General features: G+C 35.4%; 1 protein-coding gene across 2 annotated transcripts in view; it reads right to left on the minus strand.

Annotated features, from left to right (window-relative positions):
• Nucleotides 1-23,240, minus strand: part of ANAPC10 (anaphase promoting complex subunit 10) — a 90,416-nt gene that overhangs the window by 36,189 nt on the left and 30,987 nt on the right. For both annotated transcript variants that reach the window (XM_008685439.2, XM_040626339.1), the window contains exon 4: nucleotides 9,525-9,645. In XM_008685439.2, the coding sequence (XP_008683661.1) occupies nucleotides 9,525-9,645 (121 nt within the window). The remainder of the gene's footprint in view (nucleotides 1-9,524; nucleotides 9,646-23,240) is intronic.

Here is a 23,240-nt window from a genome sequence, read left to right on the forward strand (position 1 = left end):
ATGTGGCAATGAAGGCTGAAACTGCATAGAAGCTGCCCCCTCTGCAAAAAGGCATAGAATCGTGCTGTTCCATTACCTGCCTGACTGCTTAGCATCTAAGTTTTTGATGAAATAGATTACCTCTAAAGTTTCTTTCAGCTCTAACATTCTCACATTTAGAGTGAGCCACATAGCAAAAGGTCCATGTAACTTAAGTCTGAACTTTCCCTGAATAGGGATAGCAACAACATCTGATCACCACTTGAGCTTTGGAGACAGAATGAAATAGTAAGTGGTGACCGCTTAGCACAGTGACATGCGTGTTGGGAGTGCTGAATAAATAGCAGAGGTGACCAACACAAGAAACACTGAACAAGAGGCCTCAAAAACCAGTTCTGTGATGGTCAACCCAATCTAAATCATGTGCTGAATCTTCTCTTCCAAACACAGCACTGATCCCATCAAAAATCTGTTACTTGCCTCTAATTTTTAGAGATTATTAATTCTTCATTCACCATGCATAAAATAAGAAGCTGAGAAAAAAAAATGAAGGTCCTGAGTGGGCTGACCTCAATTAAAATACACTTTAAAATTATGATAAAATTTTTCAGCAGACAGTTTCCAGCAAAATTTGCTGCAGCTCCTTCTGTTCTAATCAGGGCCATTTTTAGTCACCAAGAATAAAGAAAGTTGCATTCAAAAGTTTCTCCAGGGAAAGGGGGCTTACTAAAAAGTTTATACACCCATGGGAACCCCAGAGAAAGTAAATAACCAGGTACCAGAGAGGTGAGCAAATGAAGAACACTGGCTACACCAGCCATTCGTTCAACTCTACTTTTCTCTCTGCTGGTCCATCTGACTGTGTCCCTGCATCCACTCAATCATTCTACACCATCCTACCTCCTCCCGCATCTCATAGTCTATATACTCTTCTAACTTTAAAACTTCAGATTGCACATGGTCCCTCACCTTCCCACCCTCTCCGTATCACTATCTCTCTGTATCAGGTCTCAGTGCTAACTTGCCTGTTTCTTGTGAGTCATAGTCCTGAGAGAGACAAAAAATTACAATAGAACTATCATCTCATCCTGCAATCCCACTTCTCTTATATACCCCAAACAACCGAAAGCAGGGTCTCAAAGAGATATTTATGTTTGCACACTCATATTCACAGCAGCATTATTCACACCTCTTGTGGAAGGTCCATCAGCAGATGGACGGATGAACATACTGTGGAATATCATTTAGCCTTAAAAAGGAAAGATATCCTGTCATATGCTACAGCCTGGGTGAACCTTGATGACACTGTGCGAAGTGAAATAAGCCAGTCACAATAAGACAAATACCATGAGCCCATTTATATGAAGTTTCTAAAGTAGCCAAATTCATAGGAACAGAAAGTAGAATGGTGGTTATCAGGGGCTAAGATGAAGGAAAAACGAGGAGGAGCTGTTTAACAAATATAGATTTTCAGCTTTGCAAGATGAAAAAAATTTTGGATATCTGTTGTGCAACAATGTGACTACACTTAACACTATTGAACCATACACTTAAAAATGTGAAGATGGTAAATTTTATATGTTTTTTATCACAATTAAAAATTTTTTTTTAATTTTTGAGAGAAGGAATCAGACTTGCCCAAATAATCTTTTTTGAAGCAAACCACACAAGCATGGATCAGTGGAAAGCGTAGGGACTGACTGCTGGTATACTTATTTGACAACTTTCTATTAAAGGCCTGCTGTTTTTGACACTTGCTAAGTTCTCAGCCAGGTGCCTCCCCCTGCCCTGTTCAGCTGGCCATACTCACTCAGTAGGCTCTCCTGATATAAAAGGTGTTGGTAATCTGTATCTCCGAAACCACTGCATTTTCATTTTCGTAAGTAAAGTGCCTATTTTTATTTATTGTATCCTGCCATACAATTAAATTAAGGGTTTTTAATTTTGTTTTTTGTTTTCTTTGCCCTCGGCTGTTACTGCTGTCACTCTGCCTACAAGAAACAGTGCAGTTCTTCCATAACCGCTGCGAAAGAGCACTTGAGAAAAGCGACTCTAGAGCACGATGCTCTGAAAAGAAACCTCCTCATCTTCAAAGTTTAAGTATGCACCCGCAGTATAAAACCTTCCCATTCAAAGCATTGTGAAACAAAACAAGAATCCCCTTCAGAATCTTCTTACTTGGCCCAAATACTAGGGTAGGAAAAGCTGAATTTCTGCTATTAAATAATTTCACTAGTCTCCAATCTATAAATGTAGAAACTATTGCTCCAAAGAGTGATTAAACTACTTGCAGAAGCCGCCTTAGCAGAGAAATGCATTAAATAAATTGCCTATTAAAATATATAACACAGGCTGGGGCAGGAAGCTTTCCGTCCCTGTCTAACTGGATCCTCCTAACTGTGCACAGCTTCTGCGACAACACTGTCTCTCAATTTTCCTCTCGTCACTAGCAGTTCCTCTCAGCTTTTGCTCATTGAATCATCTTTTTCTTCCCAGCCCTTGAATACTGGCATTTCCATAGTTCCAGCCCCAGTACTCTTCTTTTCTCCTATACACATTCCCTGAATGAATCAGAACTCACACATAAGCTTCTCCTTACACATTGATAATTCTCAAATCTACACCTCTAACCTAGACTTTTTTCCTCAGGTTCAGATCCAATTACCTGACTACACCCTGAAAAACCCTCCATCTGAAAAAATACCAGAAATCAGTGACAAAAACTAATCTCATTAGTTTTCTAGTAACCTTTCTCTCCACTCCCAATGTTCTCTGTGTACTCGGTTTCTGATTAATACAACAATCAACCAGGTGCCAAACAGGAGAAGAACTCTAGATGCCCTCTTCCACCTACTTGAACCCCACCCACCCTCCCAGTATACCCTAGGTACCAATCAGTCACAAGCTCTGTTGATTCTATTTCAAATACATCCTTTTCTTTTGAATACAATTCCCATAGCCTTGGTTAAATCCTCATAATTTTCATCTGGATACCACCAACCCAGTCTTCACATTGCTCCAGCTCCAGCATTTCCAAGATTAAATTTTATCAACCCCACATTTAAAGTGTAAACTCTCTGACGGTAAGCACAATCTGATTCTTGCCTATGTATTTTCACTGTAACAATTATACATTTGTCCCCTGAATGAATGTAAACTCCATATGTACAGAGGCCATATTACCATTACATCACAATAAATGTGTAGAATGAATAAACACTTCTGCAGTCTTTTTTGCCACTCCTCCATACCTACCCAGCTTCCAGAAGTACTAAATTACTTGCAGTTCTGCTGTTATGCCACGCTCTCCTGTTTCTATACTTTTATATATGCTGTGGCCCCTCTAAAATGCCTCCACTTGATCGCCCACCTGAGTAGGCTTTATGTTTATCCTTAAGATTCACTTGAACCATCACCTCTTTTAGAAAAAGCTTTTAAAACATTGCTCCTACTATTCCATTGCGTTCCCACAGCCCCATCTGTATTTACTAGACTCTATTATAATTTTTTATTTATTTGCCTATCTTTTCCACCAAACTATGAAGTGTTTAAGGACAGAAACAATGACTATCTTTACTGTATCCCCAGTATCTAATACCGTGCCTGGCATTTAGCAGGCCATAAATAAATATCTACTAAATAAAGTATGAGTCTGTCTTATAATGGGAATGCCAGATTACACCTCTACAGTCTGTTTGTGGTCAAACAAAAAAACAAGAGATACAACAATATCAGTCTCTTAAAAATATATATAGGGGTGCCTGGGTGGCTCAGTCAGTTAAGCATCCCACTCTTGGTTTCCGTTCTGGTCATGATCTGAGGGTCAGGAGATCGAGCCCCACATGGGGCCCCATGCTCAGTGTGGCGTCAGCTTGAGATTCTCTTTCTCACTCTGCCTCTGTCCCTCCCCCGCTCTCTCTCTCAAAATAAATAAATAAGATCTTTAAAAATATATATATATAATATTCTACTGTGTAACATTTTAGAGTCAAAAGGAAATATACCCCAAATGCATAGTTATCTCAACTCCATTTTGGAAATAAGTAATGTATATAATCATGAATAACTTTTTTAAAATTGCATGTTAGGATAAGAGAGGATAACATTTCTGGCCTAAAAATAATGTGTATCACAACAACATATTCCACACTCATTTCAAAGATGTCTCAAGGTCAATTATAAAAACTAATTTTTAAGGGCGCCTGGGTGGCTCAGTCGTTAAGCGTCTGCCTTCAGCTCAGGGTGTAATCCCAGCGTCCTGGGATCGAGCCCCACATTGGGCTCCTTGCTCTGCTGGGAGCTTGCTTCTTCCACTCCTACTCTCCCTGCTTGTGTTCCCTCTCTCACTGGCTGTCTCTCTCTCTGTCAAATAAATAAATAAAATCTTTAAAAAATAAAAATAAAAAATAAAATAAAAACTAATTTTTAGGGGCACCTGGGTGGCACAGCGGTTAAGCATCTGCCTTCGGCTCAGGGCGTGATCCCGGCGTTATGGGATCGAGCCCCACATCAGGCTCCTCCGCTAGGAGCCTGCTTCTTCCTCTCCCACTCCCCTGCTGTATTCCCTCTCTTGCTGGCTGTCTCTATCTCTGTCAAAAAAATAAATAAAAATCTTTAAAAAAAAAAAAAACTAATTTTTAAAAACATTTTCTTTTAAACTAGCTAAATTCAGCAAAAACTATTTTTTTCCAAAGGCTCAATAAATTAAACACTGTCCTATCAAATCAATTTATGTTTATAGGTACCGCCTAAATCATTCCACTTTATATCAAGTTGTTTAAAACAGACCCCTCATCAGAAAGTAAATATAAGTAGATTTTAAGATCGATGGATAGAGTCAGAGACTCTGTCTGCATCTTCTTACTCTACCACACACATTAACAGAACTCAAATTATAATAGTAAATGTTATGCTAACAGAAGAGCTGACTTTTTAACCACTTTTGTCAAAGTACCAAATATGGACTCCCATAGCCATGCTACTGATTCAAGACACAAGGAGGAGAGCCAAAAGGCTCGCCCACATAGAAGAAAAGAAAAATATCATTACAGCTCTCTTAACATTGAAGACTTGTTTCAACCCTCCTCTTAAAAAAAAAAAAAAAAACAACTTTTAGTAACAGCCTTATTATCTGAAGACAAAAACAAAGCTTAAAATTCATGTAAGTGCACAATCTTGCGCTCCATTAATATTCTATACTTTTGCGGTCACAAATTTTAGAAGCAAAATGCTAACAATGAATCAAAGGACAACTTTCACATATGCTGAAAATATGTTTAACCTTCAGTTAACAAGTTGTTTTTTACAGAACTACATAGAAATAATTTTGAGAGCTGTCATTCTGTCTAATAAATCACCTTAGTTTCATATTTAAGCAAAAAAATTTCTATAATAGTTTTTAAAAAGATAAATAACTAGTTGGAAAACTGAAAGGGACTTTAAGTTTTCTTGAACTTTAGCTGGCGATGTTTTCTATGATGTTAAAATGGTTACATCTAAGATAGACTCTTCTTTGGTTTCTTACTCTAAATGACAAAACAGTTCCTTCGCACATATTTTTCCTTCTGAGGGCAAAGGAAAAAAATAGCATTAAACCAAAACATAATGCTAAAAGGCAAATGATTTAAAAATTTTAAAAGCGCCTGGCTGTCTCAGTCCATAGAGCTTGGGACTCTCAATCTCCGGGTCGAGAGTTCAAGCCTCACATTGGCTATGGAGCTTACTTGAAAAAAATAAATATAACTGAATAAATAAATAGGTAGATAGATAAATAAAAATTTTAAAAGCATTTATCTTTATTTGAAAGCTTCTATTGAATAACTTCCTCAATAATATGATGAACATGACTTTCTGCACAAAAGTAACACCTCTGAGATGAAGTGTTTTGAGAAGATAATGCCACAAAGGCTGAAATGCTAAGTCCTCCTTCTACATACAAGTAGTTTGTGTAAAAGAAGAAGAAGCAGCAGCAGCAGCAGTTTGTGTGGAAGCAATAAATCACAAACATCTCATGAAATGTTCTTAGGTCACTGGTTCCCAATTTCTGTAGAGTGGACAATTTTAAAAACAAAAAAGTAGAATGAGTGGCATAAATGAATTCATCATGTTATCAAGGAAGTTATTCACAAGTTTTGGCATCAAAAGCATTCTATTCGACCAAACCTAGTTTGAGTATCTTGTAACCATTAAGCAGAAAGTCTAAACTTTATTTCCATTGTAAGTCCCTCCTCAGATACATGAAAATGCATATATGAAATATGCATTCTAGAAGAGTAAAGGGAAGGCCCGATCTCAGAGATTTTTCAACAGAGGTTACAAAGATCAAGATAGTGTGCTTTATAACTGAAATGAAGGAAAACACACGATAGAAAAAGAGTAATTTTTTGATAGATAGGGTAGCCATTAGCTTTTTTTGCCCGGAACTAAATTTTTGTAAAGTTACCAATTCAAATCAATAATAAAATGACAGAAAATAGGTTTTTAGAGTGTTTTCAAGTAAACAAATCCATAATTTCTAGTAAAAAAGGAAAACCTATTAAACACTCCAATACACACTACACCCTCCTGTGGGCAACCCTCCATGGAAAAATATAAAAAGATTTAGTTGGATTTTCCACTCAGTTAAATCAGTCCTATAACTAATGAAATGATGGCTCTAAAAACCCCATAAAAGTTAGCACTATTTTAATCACTTGTCTTAGTATCTGAGTTAGAGAAGATTTTTAAAAAATAACAATCTATATCCTGTAGTAGTAGTAATGAAAGAAAATAAAATCATGATCTACTTATCTTCTCTTAAAAAATTAAATGATATCAGATTATTTCTTTAACTTAGAAAAAAAGTAAACAGTAAATTACATATAAAGATGTATAATTAAAAGATAAAGTATACTTTATATCATGAGCTGCAAAGGCGGCACTAATATTTTAAAGCAAAATCCAAAAATTATGGTTCCTTAGTGAGAACTGTGGCAGAAAAGCAGTATGTTCATTAAGTTTTTCAGGAAAACAACTTACATTATCACCTGGTAATATTTAGTATTACTGGTCTCATGAGGGTATGTGGTCACTACACAGAAATATAAACACACTTGGAATAAAATTAAGAGACTACCTAAAAGAGCACTTATTCTATGTGGCTAATGTTTCGGTACTTAAACGATATAATAGAAGCAAAAACTAGATTTCTGCAGTGGTCCAAATATCATTTCAAGTTTGTCCAATTTACAAAAGAATACAAAATACATATTTAAAACATAAACCAAGAAATCATGTATGAAGATGCACATTTTCCAGAATGCATCAAAGAATATTTGAATATATATACTCTGAGAAAAACGAGTTACAACGAACACTACTTAAGGTCTTACTAACAACTAGATTATGAGACTAGCAATTAAAGGACAATAGTGACATCTAGTGGACATTTCAAATATATGCCACACACATCTTGGATCAAAACTTTATTTTGGGTGTGTCACATAATTCAACCTGCCTGAGGGATTATATGATAAACCTTTAATTTTAAACCAAAACAAGCCAGCTCTGCTCCCAAAAGGCTGCTCAGTATGAGTAACCCAATCATGTGATAAATACAAAATGTTTAACAAAGTATATCTCAAGTCCTTAACGCACTAAACACTGATTAAATGTATCATATGACTAAAAGGGCTAGCAAAAGGCCCAATGTAATTATGATAATAAAAATAATCTAAAATATTCTGACTGAAAAAAGCACTCGGATAAATGAAGAAACTTACAAAGAAAATGAAGAACTGACTATGAATTTATTCAAGCATGTAAAGTACACATTAACCAGTATGGTCACACAAAATAAATATTTTTAAATTAAAAAAGAGTATCTTATTTAGGACAATTTTTCAAAGGCAAATTAGTTGTCAAGAAAATTTATACGATCATTCCTTAAGAGTAAAGGAAGATAACTGGAATAAGATCAGGTGGTCATCTTAAAAAGTTGCAAACTTACCTCAGAGGATGAAAAAACAAAACAAAAAACCAAATACCTGTGGGTGACAATGTCCTTACTTATTCTTATTTGTCGACATATAAACAAATTTCACAAGGGAACAACACTGCATTTAATTAGTAAATAATGAAAGTATATGTGATTCTTATTAAGCATTTTATTACTAACTGAGGGAAGAAATATAAATGTAGAGACAGGGTCTTATAAACACTAAGTCAAATAAGAGTCCAGGCCACAAATTGGCTGGAAGTCTTTCAAAAATCACAGGTGCTTCCCAGATCTCTCAGAATCACCTAATTTAAAAGATCTTAATGATTATTTGAGCTCAATGACTTTCTGACAAGAAAAAATGCAAAGGGCCAGAACTTTACAAGTACAAAGTTCAAACTCATTGAAAGTATCTCTGAAATGCAAATATTTGGGGACTAATAACAGGTCACGAAAGCATTATCCTAATAGCTTCAAAAAGTTATACAGCAGATAAATAAATCAGGGTATAGGGGCGCCTGGGTGGCTCAGCGGTTAAGCTTCTGCCTTCGGCTCAGGGCGTGATCCCAGCGTTCTGGGATCGAGCCCCACATCAGGCTCCTCCGCTATGAGCCTGCTTCTTCCTCTCCCACTCCCCCTGCTTGTGTTCCCTCTCTCACTGGCTGTTTCTATCTCTGTCAAATAAATAAATAAAATCTTTAAAAATAAAAATAAAAAATAAATCGGGGTATATTTAAACAATGCAGTATAACTCAGGAATATAAAAAAAATGAAGTACTGCTACATGCAACAACAGGATGGATTGTCAAAAAATTAGGCTGAGTGAAAGAAGCCTTACAAAAAGTTACATCATCTGTGATTCCATTTATATGACATGCTAGAACAGGCAAAACTGATCTGTATAGTGAATGAATGAATAAGCAAACGAAATTAGAACAATATTTACCTCTGAGAGTACGATAGAGATGGAGATTGATTAGAAAGGGATATGAAGGAATTTTATGGGGTAATGAACATGTTCTATATGTTAATAGGAGTTGGGGTTACATATATGTTTGCCTTTGTGAAAACTCACAAATAATATATTTAAGATTTGTGGAAACTGCATATAAATTGTACCTTAAAAAATGAACCTGAAGCAAATATTCATAACTCCAGTTATCATATATTATGCTGAAGTATTTGGGGTGATAAGTACAAATATCTGGAAGTTATTTTGAAATGCATATAAAAATTAGATGAATTGATGGACAGATAATAATAAAGCAAATATAGCAAAACATTAATCATTATAGAATCTAGGAGGTAAGTATACTGGGGTTCACTATACAATTCAGCTTTTCTGTATGTCTGAAAATTTCCATAATAAAACACTGGAAAAAAACTAAGATGACAATCAGATTTCCAAAAAATTTTTAAATATAAAAAATTAAAAATATTTTCTTAAATATTAATAATTTTCCTTTTATATATTAACATCTTAATCTGTCTAATCTAGAGTCGAATGTAACTATTTTCCAAAGAGCAAGAGTTACAGGATAACATATATTTTAAAATCTGAAAGACATACCCGAATTTCTTGAAGATTGTGAAAATTATTTCCTACTCTGACTGAGATCTTGCTTGGAGTATAGCTTTCATCAGATTTGTAGTCTGCATAAATACATAATGTCTTCACTGTTGTTTTTCTTCTAAAAGCAATAAAATAAAAACATGCTCCTTATCATGTGGAAAGATTATATCCAAAGCATCTTCTGATCATGGTTACCTCAATCATCAATTTCCAATTCCTGTCATTTTAGCAGTGATGAAAATGAACAAGTAAAAATACAGATACACATTTATATAGGCATCTCTTATCCAGAACATGGTCAAGAACCAGATGTGAGCAAATTAAAAACAGTTAAACCAAAATAGGTACCTTAAAGTGCAAATAAGCATTAAGAATTTCAGTCCTCTTCATTTGTATTTTAGACAAACAAATTATTCTAACAAGCTTGGTTTTCTTTACTAGTTAATTACTTAATTTCCTATGTTAATACTTGAAAATAACTAGCTAAGTAAGAAATTAAGTCCAGCAAAAACAAAATCATTTGTAATATAATTTTGTAATATATAAATATATATCATAGCATTTATAACAGTATAATTTTAAAATATAATCTCTTAAAACAAGAAATAAAATTCTGCCGTTTTTAAAATATACATGTCTTAGGAAGCAAGACTATATAACACAAAATTAATCTCAGAAAAAATGCAAGTGGCCAAAAAACATGAAAATAACGTTTAATCTCTAATAATCAAAGAAACAGAAATTAAAACACTCAGACATTAGTTTTGTTATCACACTGAAAAATATTAAAAACACCAATAATACCCAAATTTGATTAGAAAAAGGTACTTTCATAACCAGTTAGGAGGTACACAGCCTTTGACCCATGAATTCAACTTCTAAGAATGGATTAAGAAAACAAAAATAACACAACTACTCAAAAATGGGTGCAGAAAAATGTTTACCATCCTGGGGTTAAATTACTAAAAAACCATAAGCAACCTAAATCCATCTCAAATAGGGAATTAGCTAAGTAAATTGTATCCATTCTATGAAATCCTATACAACTATTTAAAACAACCACACACATACATAGGTTAGGGGAAAAAAGCAGATCACAAAACAGTACATATAGAAGGACTGCATTCTGGGGAAAACAAAAAAACTTGAAAGGCATATAAACCTATATATACGTATAGGTATACATGTTTTATATATATATATTTATTTATATACATACGTATAGACAGATGGAGATAGAATCATATAAAAAAAGTAAAAGTGACTAGTTTGGTGGCGTAGAACTATGGGAGAGCTTTCTTTTCTTCTTTACGATTTATGTATTTTCTGAATAATTTTTTTACATCGAGCATGTGCTATTTGGGTCATTAGGAAAAAAAAAACACTAGACAATTTCAAACATCAACCAAAAAAACCATTAAGAAGTCTATTTAAATGTGCTTTAAAAGTTAAGTTCTGGTATAAACTGGCACTAACTTAATAACAATAAGCTCCTTGAACAGAAGTAGTCTGTGTCAAAAGTCAACCTATAAAAACAGCAGGGGATCTGTAGCTCTTAGTAAGGGGACCAAACTTCTATAGCCCAAGCTATTCATCAGGAAGGAATGGGGAAAGTTAAGGACTTTCCCTCAAATAATAAAGACAGATCAAGATGTAAAACACTAAATACCCAGGAACTGCTGACAGGATAAATACCATTACCAGGTTTTCAGAAGAGGCCAGAGGTATCAAACTGACATCTTTCTCTTTCTGGTGGGCCAGGAAGGAGACATGAGAGGAAGCAAGGGAAAAAGGAGAAATTCTTAAGGGCATACAAAAGATCTTTTCCCTGATGAGCCAGAAGCAGGCTGTGAAAGGTCTTTCTTATTATGGAGAGATCAAAGATCACGAAGATTACTCTTGAGGACTTTTGCTTTTCTTTTTTAACAAAAACAGATCTAAAGGACCAAGCTGTTTGCTCAGAATAATTTTATCTCCAACTTAAGTTATGATATTCAAGATAACTTAGTCACTGGAACCTGCAAGATAATCAGGGTGAGGTCAGAAAGGCAAAGAAGGGTAACAACAAAAATGACTATAAAAACAACAGCAACAGTAGAAAAGAGCAAGTGAATATTCTGGCCCAGAAGTTAAGGCTTTCTATGTATTATTTCATTTACTCCTCTACCTTGGATACAGAAGTTATTATCACCTTCATTTTACTGATTAAAAAAAAAAAAAAAACAGTAACACCCAGGTTAATAGTAACTGGCTTAGGGTAAAAAAGCTAATAGGTGGGAGCAGTTGGAGCTGAAACATGTGTCTGTCCGTCTGCCTCACATAATCTTAACCACTCTCACCTTCCTATTAATTAATTGTACTTAACTTATTCAAGTCATTGATACCAGTTTACAGTAATGTGGAGGTACCTGTAGTTCATTAAATTTATGTGCCATAAGTTCTTAAGATCCATGTATTCCCAGAAAGCATATGTACAATTTATACTATCTACATAATTTCATTGCATTTGCAAAGGAAACTGTGACCTCACCAAAAGTTTAAAAACTGTTACCCTAAAAGGTACCTATACAGCCTTTTAAAATTATTTATCAATTTTGTCTCATGGTGAACTAAAAAATAAATATCGCACAGAAACCATGATACGTGTCAAACAGAAACCCATGTGGGAAGATTAAATGCACAGATTCTGAGACATTGTGGTGGCCACTCAAATTGCTCTAATCATTATAATAATAATCACCATATACTGAATGCTTAGTCAATGCAAGCATCATGCTAAACTCTTAGGATAAAGTATGTAGGAAGGGAGAAGGGAAAGGGTAACACTTCCCCATTTCTGATGACATAAGTAACACTCCCAGCCTCTCTAGTCCTCACCAACCCTTCCCTTCTGCTGAGAAAGAGCTGCTGGCAGGACACGCACATTGACTTTGCTCCTTCACACCACAAATTTAATAGGGGCAGGCTCTACCTGGCCTAGCACTTTCATGACTGGATGGACAAGTCTGTTTAATGCTAGGGTTCAATATTAGGAAACACACTTAACTGCAGATGTCAGTCCCTTTCTCTCAAGAATCAGCTTTGTCAGTTTTACAAGGGTGATATTTTGGTCTCCACCTGCTGACTGCTGGATAATTTCTCAGTTCATTGGGAACCCATGAAACTGCAAGACAAGACAGTAGTGACAGATGCTCCTGGATGCCAACCTAACAGCCCCTTTTCCCTTCCTTCTTCATAGCATCCTGCTAAAAGACTATACTCCCCAGCTTCCCTTAAAGCTAGGTATGATCACAGGACTAAGTGATGGCCAGTAAGATTTTAATCAAATGACTATATTTTATAAAGTTTCTTTAAAGGAAGACATGCCCCTTTTGCCTTCCCCACCTACTCCTTCCTGCTGCCTGGGATATGGACATGCTGGGTAGAATTCTAGTAGAATTCTAAGGTGACCCTGAGGATAGAATTATGAGGTGACGTTGAGGAAAGAACTCTTGAGCTAAGAATGGTAGAATGGAAAGAGAAGGAATCTGGGTCCACAATACATACTCTGTAGGGCTGTCATACCACTCCTGAATTGCCAGGTTCTTCTTATATGAAGAGAAAGAGACAATAAATTTCTACCTTGTTTAAAGCACTGTTATTAGAAGCTCTATTAACAAAAAAAGAAAAAAAAAAAAGAAAGAAGGAAAAGAAGCAGCAGCAGTAGCAGCAGCAGCTGCAGCTCTGTTACCAGAAGTTCTCATTCCTATTTAATACAGCATTATCATGCCCACTTTACAGACAAGAAAACAGAGGCTCAGATTCAGGGTAAGCGAACAGTCTCATTTACACATCTACTAAAGCACAGAGCCAGAATTTGAATCTGTGTCTGTATGACTACCGCATATAAGAGTAGCTACTAACTCCTGAGGTACAAGACTTAAAACTAAAACACAAAAGTTATAATATTCTGTTTATCATTTCCTGTTAACATGCTAGATGCATTATTACTAAGAGACTGAGACATAAAGAGCCCACGTACTTGCCTAAAACAAAAGGCAAACAAATGGTTTACATATATAATTAATGATTACATTCTTCTTTGTTCCTCATACAATGGTGGAAAATGTCCCCTTTGTGTAAAAGTTATTTTTCATCAATATGAACAGAACACTAAAATGAAAGTTTTTACTGAAGGCCAAGACAACAAATATCATGTTTTAATAGGACATATAAGACCTCTGTGTAATTGTTTCTGCAGATATGGTTAAAAACAAAACCAAAACAGTCAGGGATGTCTGCACACAAAGAAATAACTGCTACAGGACTCGCCCCTCCCCCCACATAAACCACTCAATGCCGACAACACATACGAAACCACCACCTGCAGACACTAAACAACAAGCAGCACTAAGAATCCTGAGAGAATGCATATGCATGAGGTGAGCCCTATGAACAACTGGGCTTTCCGACCGAAGGCAACCTGTAGGCTGCAATGCAAGGAGAGCACAGCCTAATAGAATCTTTCAGTCTCCCTAAGCTGAGGAAGGAGCTGTCCTGCGGAAAAACTCCAGAAGTCTCACAGAGTGTCCTGCACATGCATAGGGTGAAACTCTACAAAGACAAGCAAAGAACAGCGGTTGCTGGGAAAGGAACAATCACTGGGAAGCAGTAAGCTAAACAATTCCCAGAGGTCACAAAGGGTAGGGAATCACTGGAGTTCCCAACAACCAAAGAGGAGAGTACAAATACCTCCTCAAATATCTAGCACATTCAGTTGAGATCCCAGAAGGGTCAGGGCTTAGCATACTTGAGGCTAATCTTGCCCAAGATAAGTGTGGTCTGGGGACCTGTGGAGGACTTCAAGACCCTTTCAGGGGATCAACAAGGTCACAACTATTTTTCTAATAATACTAAGATGTTACTTGCCTTTTTCAGAATCATTCTCTTATGAGTACACAGTGGAGTGTTCCAAATGCTATCTGAAATGGGATGTTGCAAAAGATTTAATGAAGAAGCACATATGAGACTCCAGCTGTTCTCTCTTAAGCCAGACATGTAAGACATTCACACCAAAAAAGCAAATCAATAACATTATTCTATTTTTTGTTTTGGAAGAGACAGTTATTTTTCATTAAAAAAATGTTATTTATGCAAGCATATAATAGGTTAATCATTATTCAATTTTAGATGAATAAAGACTCTAAAATTCTTCAGCTATAATTTCTAATACAGTAAATACCGATATAAAAATAAGCAAAAGATCTTTGGAGACCTAGATAAAAGTTTGAAGTGGTACTAAAAACCAAAAAAGTTGAAGAACTACTGCCCAAGAGCAGGGATCAGCAAAACAGTGCTCACAGGCCGAATGTGGCCCACCACTTATTCCTGTAAATAAAGTTTTATTTAAACAAAGAAGCACCCATTCATTTACCTGCTGTGCACAGCTGCTTTGCACTACAAATATGAACAGCTGCAACAGCCTAAAATATGGTTTGCAAGGCCTAAAATATTTACTATCTAATTACAAAAAAAGTTTGCTGAACCCCACCCAAGAGTAAAAGGTACTCTAGTCCCACTGTAAAGAGATGAACCTTCAAAAAGATCAAGTTGATTCTTAAATAACTTAACTGCCTTGCCAGAACAAAGTCCAATCCTCTTTTAAAACAAAACGCTACATAGCACTTGACAAAATTTACTAAATCCAGCATCCAATCAAAAATTACTACAAAGAATCAGAAAAATGTGACCCACAATGAGGAAAAAAATCAGTCAATAAAAATATGGAAAAGACAAAGAAGACAGAATTAAAAGATAAGGAATTAAAAGAGAAAATATAAATACCTACAGGTTTATAGCAAACCATTCAAAACCTGTAGCTTAAAAAAATAATCATTATTTTGTTTATGAATCTGGAATTTGGGCAAGGCTCAGAGGGAAGTTCTACACAGCATTAGGTGTAGCAACTTGACTGGAGATCTAAAGGATCTGCTTCCAAGACAGCTCATTAATATGGTTGGAAAGCTGGTGCTGGTTATTGGCTGGGAGCTTATTAGCTAAGGCTTTGGCCTTTGGTTCATTTCCTCATGGGTTTCTCCATTTGATGCGGGTTTTCTCACAGCATGGTAGGTGGGTATCACGGAGAGAATCACATAAAAGAGAGAAAACAAGGTAGAAGTTGTACACTTTTTATGACCCAGGCTTAGAAATAACAGTGTCATAACATCCATATTCTCAGGCAACAGATCCACAAGGGCCTGACCAGTTTCAAGTGAGGAGACATAGATGCCATCTCGATTAGGCAGTAGCAAAGTTGGAGAACGGCATGTGCAATTGAAAATAATGTTGTGGGGCACCTGCATGGCTCAGTCGGTTAAGCATCTGTCTCTGGCTCAGATTATGGTCCCGGGGTCCTGGAATCGAGCCCCGCATCGGGCTCCTTGCTAGTGGGGAGTCTGCTTCTCCCTCTCCCTCTGCCCCCCCCCACTCATGGTCTCTCTGGTGCTTTCACACACACTCTCTCTCTCTCTTTCAAATAAATAGAATCTTTTTTTAAAAAAAGAAAAGAATGTGAACATACTGGAAAATACAGTCTGTCATAAAGATGCTCAAAGAATTAAAAGAAAACATGAGCACAATAGGAGAGATGAAAAATATTTTAAAAAATGGAATTTGTAGACATAAAAAATCTAAAATAAAAAATTCACTGGATGGAATTAACAGCAGTTTAAACATTGCAGAAGACTGTGGACATAATGATATAACTACAGAAACTCTCCAAAATTAGCCATAGAAAACAAAAAGCTCTCATCCCATTAAAATAAATAGAATATCAGTGATTTGTGAGGCCGTATAAAGCAGACTAACATGTAATTGGAGTCCTAGGAAAAAGGGGGGTTAGATAGAAATGATTTTAAAGAATTATAGCCAAAATTTTTCCAAATTCAATGAAAAGTACCCACAGATTCATGAAGGTCAATGAACTACAAGAAGGATAAATACAAAGAAATCCACATTAGAATAAGTCATAATTACACTGCTTTAAAAAGAATAGTGATAAAGAAAAAAATTTTAAAAGCAGCAGGGGGGGATGAGGAGACACATTATATACAGAGAAACAAAGATAAGAAAGATAACAAACTTCATATCAGAAACAATGATGGAACAGCAACTTTAAAGTGTTAAAGAAACAATCTAGAATTCAGTATCCAGTGAAATATATTTTAAAAATAAAGACAGAATAGGAGCGCCTGGGTAGCTCAGTCGGTTAAGCATCTGACTCTTGATTTCAGCTGAGGTCATGATCTCAGGGTTGTAGGATCGAGACCCGTGTCCAGTTCCTGGTCAGTAGGAAATCTGCTGGAGATTCTCTCTCTCACTCTTCCTCTGCCCTCCCCCACCCCAAATCACACGCGCTCTCTCTCTCTCTCTCTCTCGCTCTCTCTCTCTCTCCAAAAATAAATAAATAAATCTTTAAAAAAATAAATAAGTAAAATAAAGACAAAATAGAGACATTTACAAACAAGCAAAAGCTATGAGAATTGATCACCAACAAATCTTCACAATGTTAAAGAAAGTTCTTCAGAAGGAAGGAAAATATGAAATAGAAATGTGAATCTATGAAAATAATAAACAGTACTGGAAATAATAAATATGTAAGTGAATAGAAAACATTTTTCAGATTTAAAATTTTTTCTAAAGGGACACCTGGGTGTCTCAGTCAGTTAAGCATCTTCCTTTGGCTCAGGTCATGATCCCAGAGTCCTGGGATCAAGTCCCACATTGGGCTCCTTGCTCAGTGGGGAGCCTGCTTCTCCCTCTGCCTGCTGCTACCCCTTTTTGTGCTCTCTCTCTCTCTGACAAATAAATAAAATCTTTAAAAAAATAAAAAAATAAAATAAAAATAAATTTTTCTAAAGATAACTGTTTAAAGCAATATGTTGTGGGCTTTAAAGAAATGGAGAAATAAAGTACATACAACAGCAACATAAAGGAAAATGGGGAAATGAGAGTAAAGAGTTTAAGATTCTTGTATAATACGTGAAATGTTAGAATATTATTTGAAGGTAGACTGCGATAAGTTAAAGATGCATATTGTAAATCTTAGAACCACTAACATTTTAAAAAATCAAATAAAATAAAGATGTATACTTAATAAGCTAATAGTAAAGAGCAGTAAAATTGATATCAACAATAGCCAAATTATGGAAGGAGCCCAAATGTCCATCAACTGATGAATGGATAAAGAAGATTTGGCATACAGAAAATTTCCAAACTCATTCTATGATGCCAGCGTTACTGTGATCCCAAAGCCAAAGACCCACCAAAAAGGAGAATTACAGATGAATATCCCTGATGAACATGGATGCAAAAATTCTCACCAAAATACTAGCTAGCTACAGTATGGAGGTTCCTCAAAAAGTTGAAAATAGAGCTACCCTATGACCCAGCAATTTCACTACTATGTATTTATCCAAAGGATACAAACACAGTGGAACACCTGGGTGGCTCAGTCAGTTAAGTGTCTGCCTTTGGCTCAGGTCATGATCCCAGGGTCCTGGGATTGAGTTCCACATCAGGCTCCTTGCTCAGCAGGGAGCCTGCTTCTCCCTCTGCCTGCCACTCCCTCCGCTCGTGCTTGCTCTCTCTCTCTCTGACAAACAAATAAAATCTAAAAAAAAAAAAAAAAGTAAGAAAAAAAGACACAAACATAGTGATTCAAAGGGGCAACTGCACCCCAATGTTTATAGCAGCAATGTCCACAATAGCCAAAATATGGAAAGAGCCCAGATGCCCATTGACAGATGAATGGATAAAGAAGATGTGGTAGGTATATATACAATGGAATATTACTCACCCATCAAAAAAATGAAATCTTACCATTTGCAATGATATGGCTGGAACTAGAGGTATTATGCTAACCAAAATATGTCAATCAGAGAAAGACAATTATATGATTTCACTCATATGTTGAATTTAAGAAACAGAGCCGATGAACATAGGGGAAGGGAGGGAAAAATAAAATAAGATGAAATCAGAGAGGGAGAAAAACCATAAGAGACTCTTAACTACAGGAAACAAACTGAGGGCTGCTGGAGGGGAGGCTGGAAGGGGACGGGGTAACTGGGTAATGGGCATTAAGAAGGACACTTGAAGTAATGAGCGCTGGGTGTTATATGCAATTGATGAATCAGTAAATTCTACCTCTGAAACTAATAATACACTATATGTTAATTAATTCATTTTAAATAAAATTTTTAAAACTACAATAAAAAAGATGCGGCACGCGCGCACACACACACAATGGAATATTACTAAGCCATCAAAAAGAATGAACTCTTGCCATTTGTAACAAAGTGGATGGAGCTAAAGTGTATTATGCTGGGGCGCCTGGGTGGCACAGCGGTTAAGCGTCTGCCTTCGGCTCAGGGCGTGATCCCGGCGTTCTGGGATCGAGCCCCACATCAGGCTCCTCTGCTATGAGCCTGCTTCTTCCTCTCCCACTCCCCCTGCTTGTGTTCCCTCTCTCGCTGGCTGTCTCTATCTCTGTCAAATAAATAAATAAAATCTTCAAAAAAATAAAAAATAAAAAAATAAAAAAAATAAAGTGTATTATGCTAAGCAAAACAAGTCAATCAGAGAAAGACAAATACCATATGATTTCATTCATATGTGGAATTTAAGAAACAAAAATGATGAACATAGGGGAAGGGGGAAAAAAGAGAGGGAGGCAAGCCATAAGGGACTCTTAGCTATAGAGAACAAACTGAGGATTGATGGAGAGGAAGGGGGAGGATGGGCTAAATGGATGATGGGTATTAAGGAGAGCACTTGTGATGAGCACTGGGTGTTATATATAAGTAATGAATCACTAAATTCTACTCCTGAAACCAATATTACACTATATGATAACTAACTAGAATTTAAATAAAAAGTTGAAACAAGCAACAATAAAAAAGATCAGTAAAATTGATAAATCTCTAGCCAGTCTGACTAGAGACACCAAAAAGAGAAATGATAAAAATTATCAATACCAGGTATAAAAGAGAAGATATTACTACAGTTTCAACAGAAATTAAAGTTAATAATTGAATATTAGAAAAACTTTAGGCCAATAAATTAAAATAATTTAGATAAAATGGAACAAATTCTTTGAAAAACACAAATTTTCAAAACTGATTCAAAAAAACAGAAATCAGACTTCATAAAAAAAACTTCCCACAAAGCAAATGCTGGGAACAGATGGTCTCAATGGCAAATTCCATCAAACATCTGAGGAAGAAATAATAGAAATTCTACTTGAACTCTCAGACAACAGAGGGGGAAACACTTTCCAATTCATTATTTATGGGGCCAGGTTTATCCAATAACAAAATCAGACTAAGAATAATAAACAGAAATGATAAACCAATATCCCTGATGAATAGAAACATAAAATTCTTCAACAAAATACTGGTAACAGAAAACCAATAATACATTTTTAAAAACACTTAAAAACCAAATGATGAGATATAACACCAAAAGCACAAACAATGTGCAAAATAGACAACTGAAATTAAAAACTTGTGATTAAAAACTTATGTGAAAAGGCAACTCACAGACTGGGAGAAAATATCAGAAAATCATATATCTGATAAAGGATTAATATCCAGAATATATAAAGAACTCCTAAAACTCAATAAGCAAACAAAAACCCAACTCAAAAATGGGCAAAGGAGTTGAATAGCCATTTCTCCAAAGAAGATACCAAATGGCCAATAAGCCCATGAAAAGAGGCTCAACATCACTAATCACTGAAGAAATGGAAATCAAAACCATAATGAGATACCACTTCACACCCATTAGGATGGTTCTAATAAAAAAAAAAAAAAGGAAGGAAGGGGAGGAAAGAAAAGAAGAAAAAGAAAAGGAAAGAACAGAACAGAGAAAAGAAAGAAAAGAAAAAAAGAAAAGAAAAAGGAAAAAAAAGAAAAAGAAAAGGGAAAAGAACAGAACAGAAAAGGAAAACAAAAGAGAAAAAGGAAAGGAAAGGGAAGGAAAAGAAAAGGAAAAGAAAAAGAAGAGAAAAGAAAAAAGAATAGAAAAGAGAAAGGAAACAAATGTTGGTGTAGATTGGAGAAACTGGAATGCTTGTCCAGTGTTGGGGGATGTACAATGGTGCAGCTGCTGTGAAAATCAGTATGGTGGTACTCAAAAAAATCAAACAGAATTACCACTGACCAGACAATTCCACTTCCGAGTATATTCACAAAAATAACTGAAAGCCAAGACTCAAAACAGATACTTGTACACCCATGTTCACAGCAGCATTATTTACAATAGCCATAAGGTGAAAAAAACCCAAACACCATTGATGGATGAATGAATAAACAAAATGTGGTATATACATACAATGGAATATTTTTCAGACTCAAAAGGAAATGAAATTCTGATACATGCTACAACATGGATGGACCTTGAAAACATGCTAAGTTAAGCTAGATACCAGAGGACAAATACTATATGATTCCATTTATTTGAGATACCTAGAATAGTTAAATACATAGAGAGGTTAAGTACAGATTAATACAGAAAAAGAAAAACCGTTAAAAACAGAGAAAGAAAAGCATAACAGTGTTGATCATCAACTGGGGAAAGGAAGGAATGGAGAGTTATTGTTTAATGGGTCTAGCGTTTTGGTTTGGAATGATAAGTTCTAGATATGGACAGTGGGTGATGGTATAAAAATGTGAATGTACTTAATACCACCGAACTATACACTTAAAATGGTAAATGTTATGTATATTTTACGATAAAAATATCAATGAAATTTGCCATCTCAACAAACTAAAGAAGAAACCATATGATCATAGAAATAGCATTTGAGAAATTCCAATACCTATTTATTTTTTTAAAAAGCCTCAGCATACTAGAAATAGAAGGGAACTTCATCAACCTGATAACCTAAAGAGTAATATTAATTTCTGTCCAGAAAGAAAGAACACTCCTCAGCAGGAAGCTACAGGTATCACCAGAGGCCTAGGATTTGAGGAAGGAGTAAATGATAAATGCACCTTTATTAAGAGAATTGCAGGTGAATCATGTATAGCATTAAGTGATTGTGGAAGTAGATTCTCTCAACCCACAAAAGCATCCATAAGACAGATTCGCTTTAAACATACAGCCAAGTAAAGAGAGCACCAGTGCTAGATCACAAAGACAGAATTAGCAATTATACGTTTTCCTTCTCCATTCCCATCCCTGCAGGCCTGGAGAGTTCAGAATTAGTTAAAAATATGGAAGAAGACAAATAAAACCTACGTATGGAAAGAGAAGCAAACCACATCTTCTTATTCCATTTACAATAGACTGAAGCTTAAGGAGAGGAAGAAATCTTAAAAAAAACAAGCAAGTCTGAGGCTTTCACTATTAGCTAGGACTACTAGCTTATTTCATTACAGCTAGGATGGAATGTTTTAATTTCTAGTCTGTTTTGCTATTTGAAATGAACAGAGAACTGTATATATTACCCAAAAATGTCATACCTATTTCCTACAAAGTTCTCATCCAGGGCAAGGAAAGATTAAAATTAAAAAGAATTTTTTAAAGAACAATGAATTAAATAATTAAAAAGAACAATGAGGTATAAAAGTAAATGCTACTTTGTTATTACATACTTCAAGTCCATCTCCACACATCAATAAACACATACCAGTTATTCCTAAAATCTACATGTTCAACTAGTGAAGAAACTGCTACAGAATTAAAAGTTGCTTATTTCTCTGTAAAGGGAAGAACATCTACGGAGTCAAATATTCTGTATGATGTTAACAAAATACAGTTGACCCTTGAATAACATGAGTTTAAACTGTACAGGTCCACTCATTCTTAGATTTTTTTCAATAAATACAACACTGTCAATGTATTTTCTCTTCCTTATGAGTTTCTTAGTAACATTTTCTTTTTTCTAGCCTACTTTATTGTAAGAATACAGTGTATGATGCACATAACATAATACTATGTTTTAATCATCTATATTATCGATAAGGATTCCAGTCAACAGCAGGCTATTAGTAGTTAAGTTTTTGGGGATTCAAAAGTTACAGGTGCAGGGGAGCCCCTAACTCCTTGTGTTGTGCAAGGGTCAACTGCATAAAGTCCACACTGAACCTCTTTCACTCTTATTTGTAATATAATTTTTTTTCAATACACAGTCCTTTCTTTAGTACATAAAGTACTCATGAACACATATATGGAAAGCAAATGGAAGAAAATTAAACACGGAGCTTACATAATGGCAGTATGAAAGTCAGTTCTTAAGAGCTAAAAAAAATTATCCAATCCTAAATTATATCACATGTTTTAGTCATAATCTCTGACAATAAATTTCAAACACTTCCTTTAATTTTGTTGCATTCATAATTCAATGTGTAGTTGACTGGGAAAGTCCAATAAATATCTGGTTGAGATAAACAATTTCTAATGCAGTTGCAATTGTCTTAAATTATTAAGAAGCTTAGTACCTAATATATTTTTAATGGCATCAGCACTTTGATTTTTCCATTTGCTCTACTTTTTGAAAATAAGGAAGAAATGCAATAAACTATACAATAACTGTACAAATCCTTTTTAACAAAGATGTCTAAGTGTGAAACTACAGTGCTGCCATGAGCTAGGTCCTGGTGTTCACCTGTTAATGGGTATTGTTTACAAACCTAAAACTAATCAACAGAGATGATGGAGCAAAAAGTATAG

This window comes from Ursus maritimus, unplaced genomic scaffold, assembly GCF_017311325.1.
Source record: "Ursus maritimus isolate PB19 unplaced genomic scaffold, ASM1731132v1 scaffold_11, whole genome shotgun sequence".
Taxonomy (NCBI): Eukaryota; Metazoa; Chordata; class Mammalia; order Carnivora; family Ursidae; genus Ursus; species Ursus maritimus.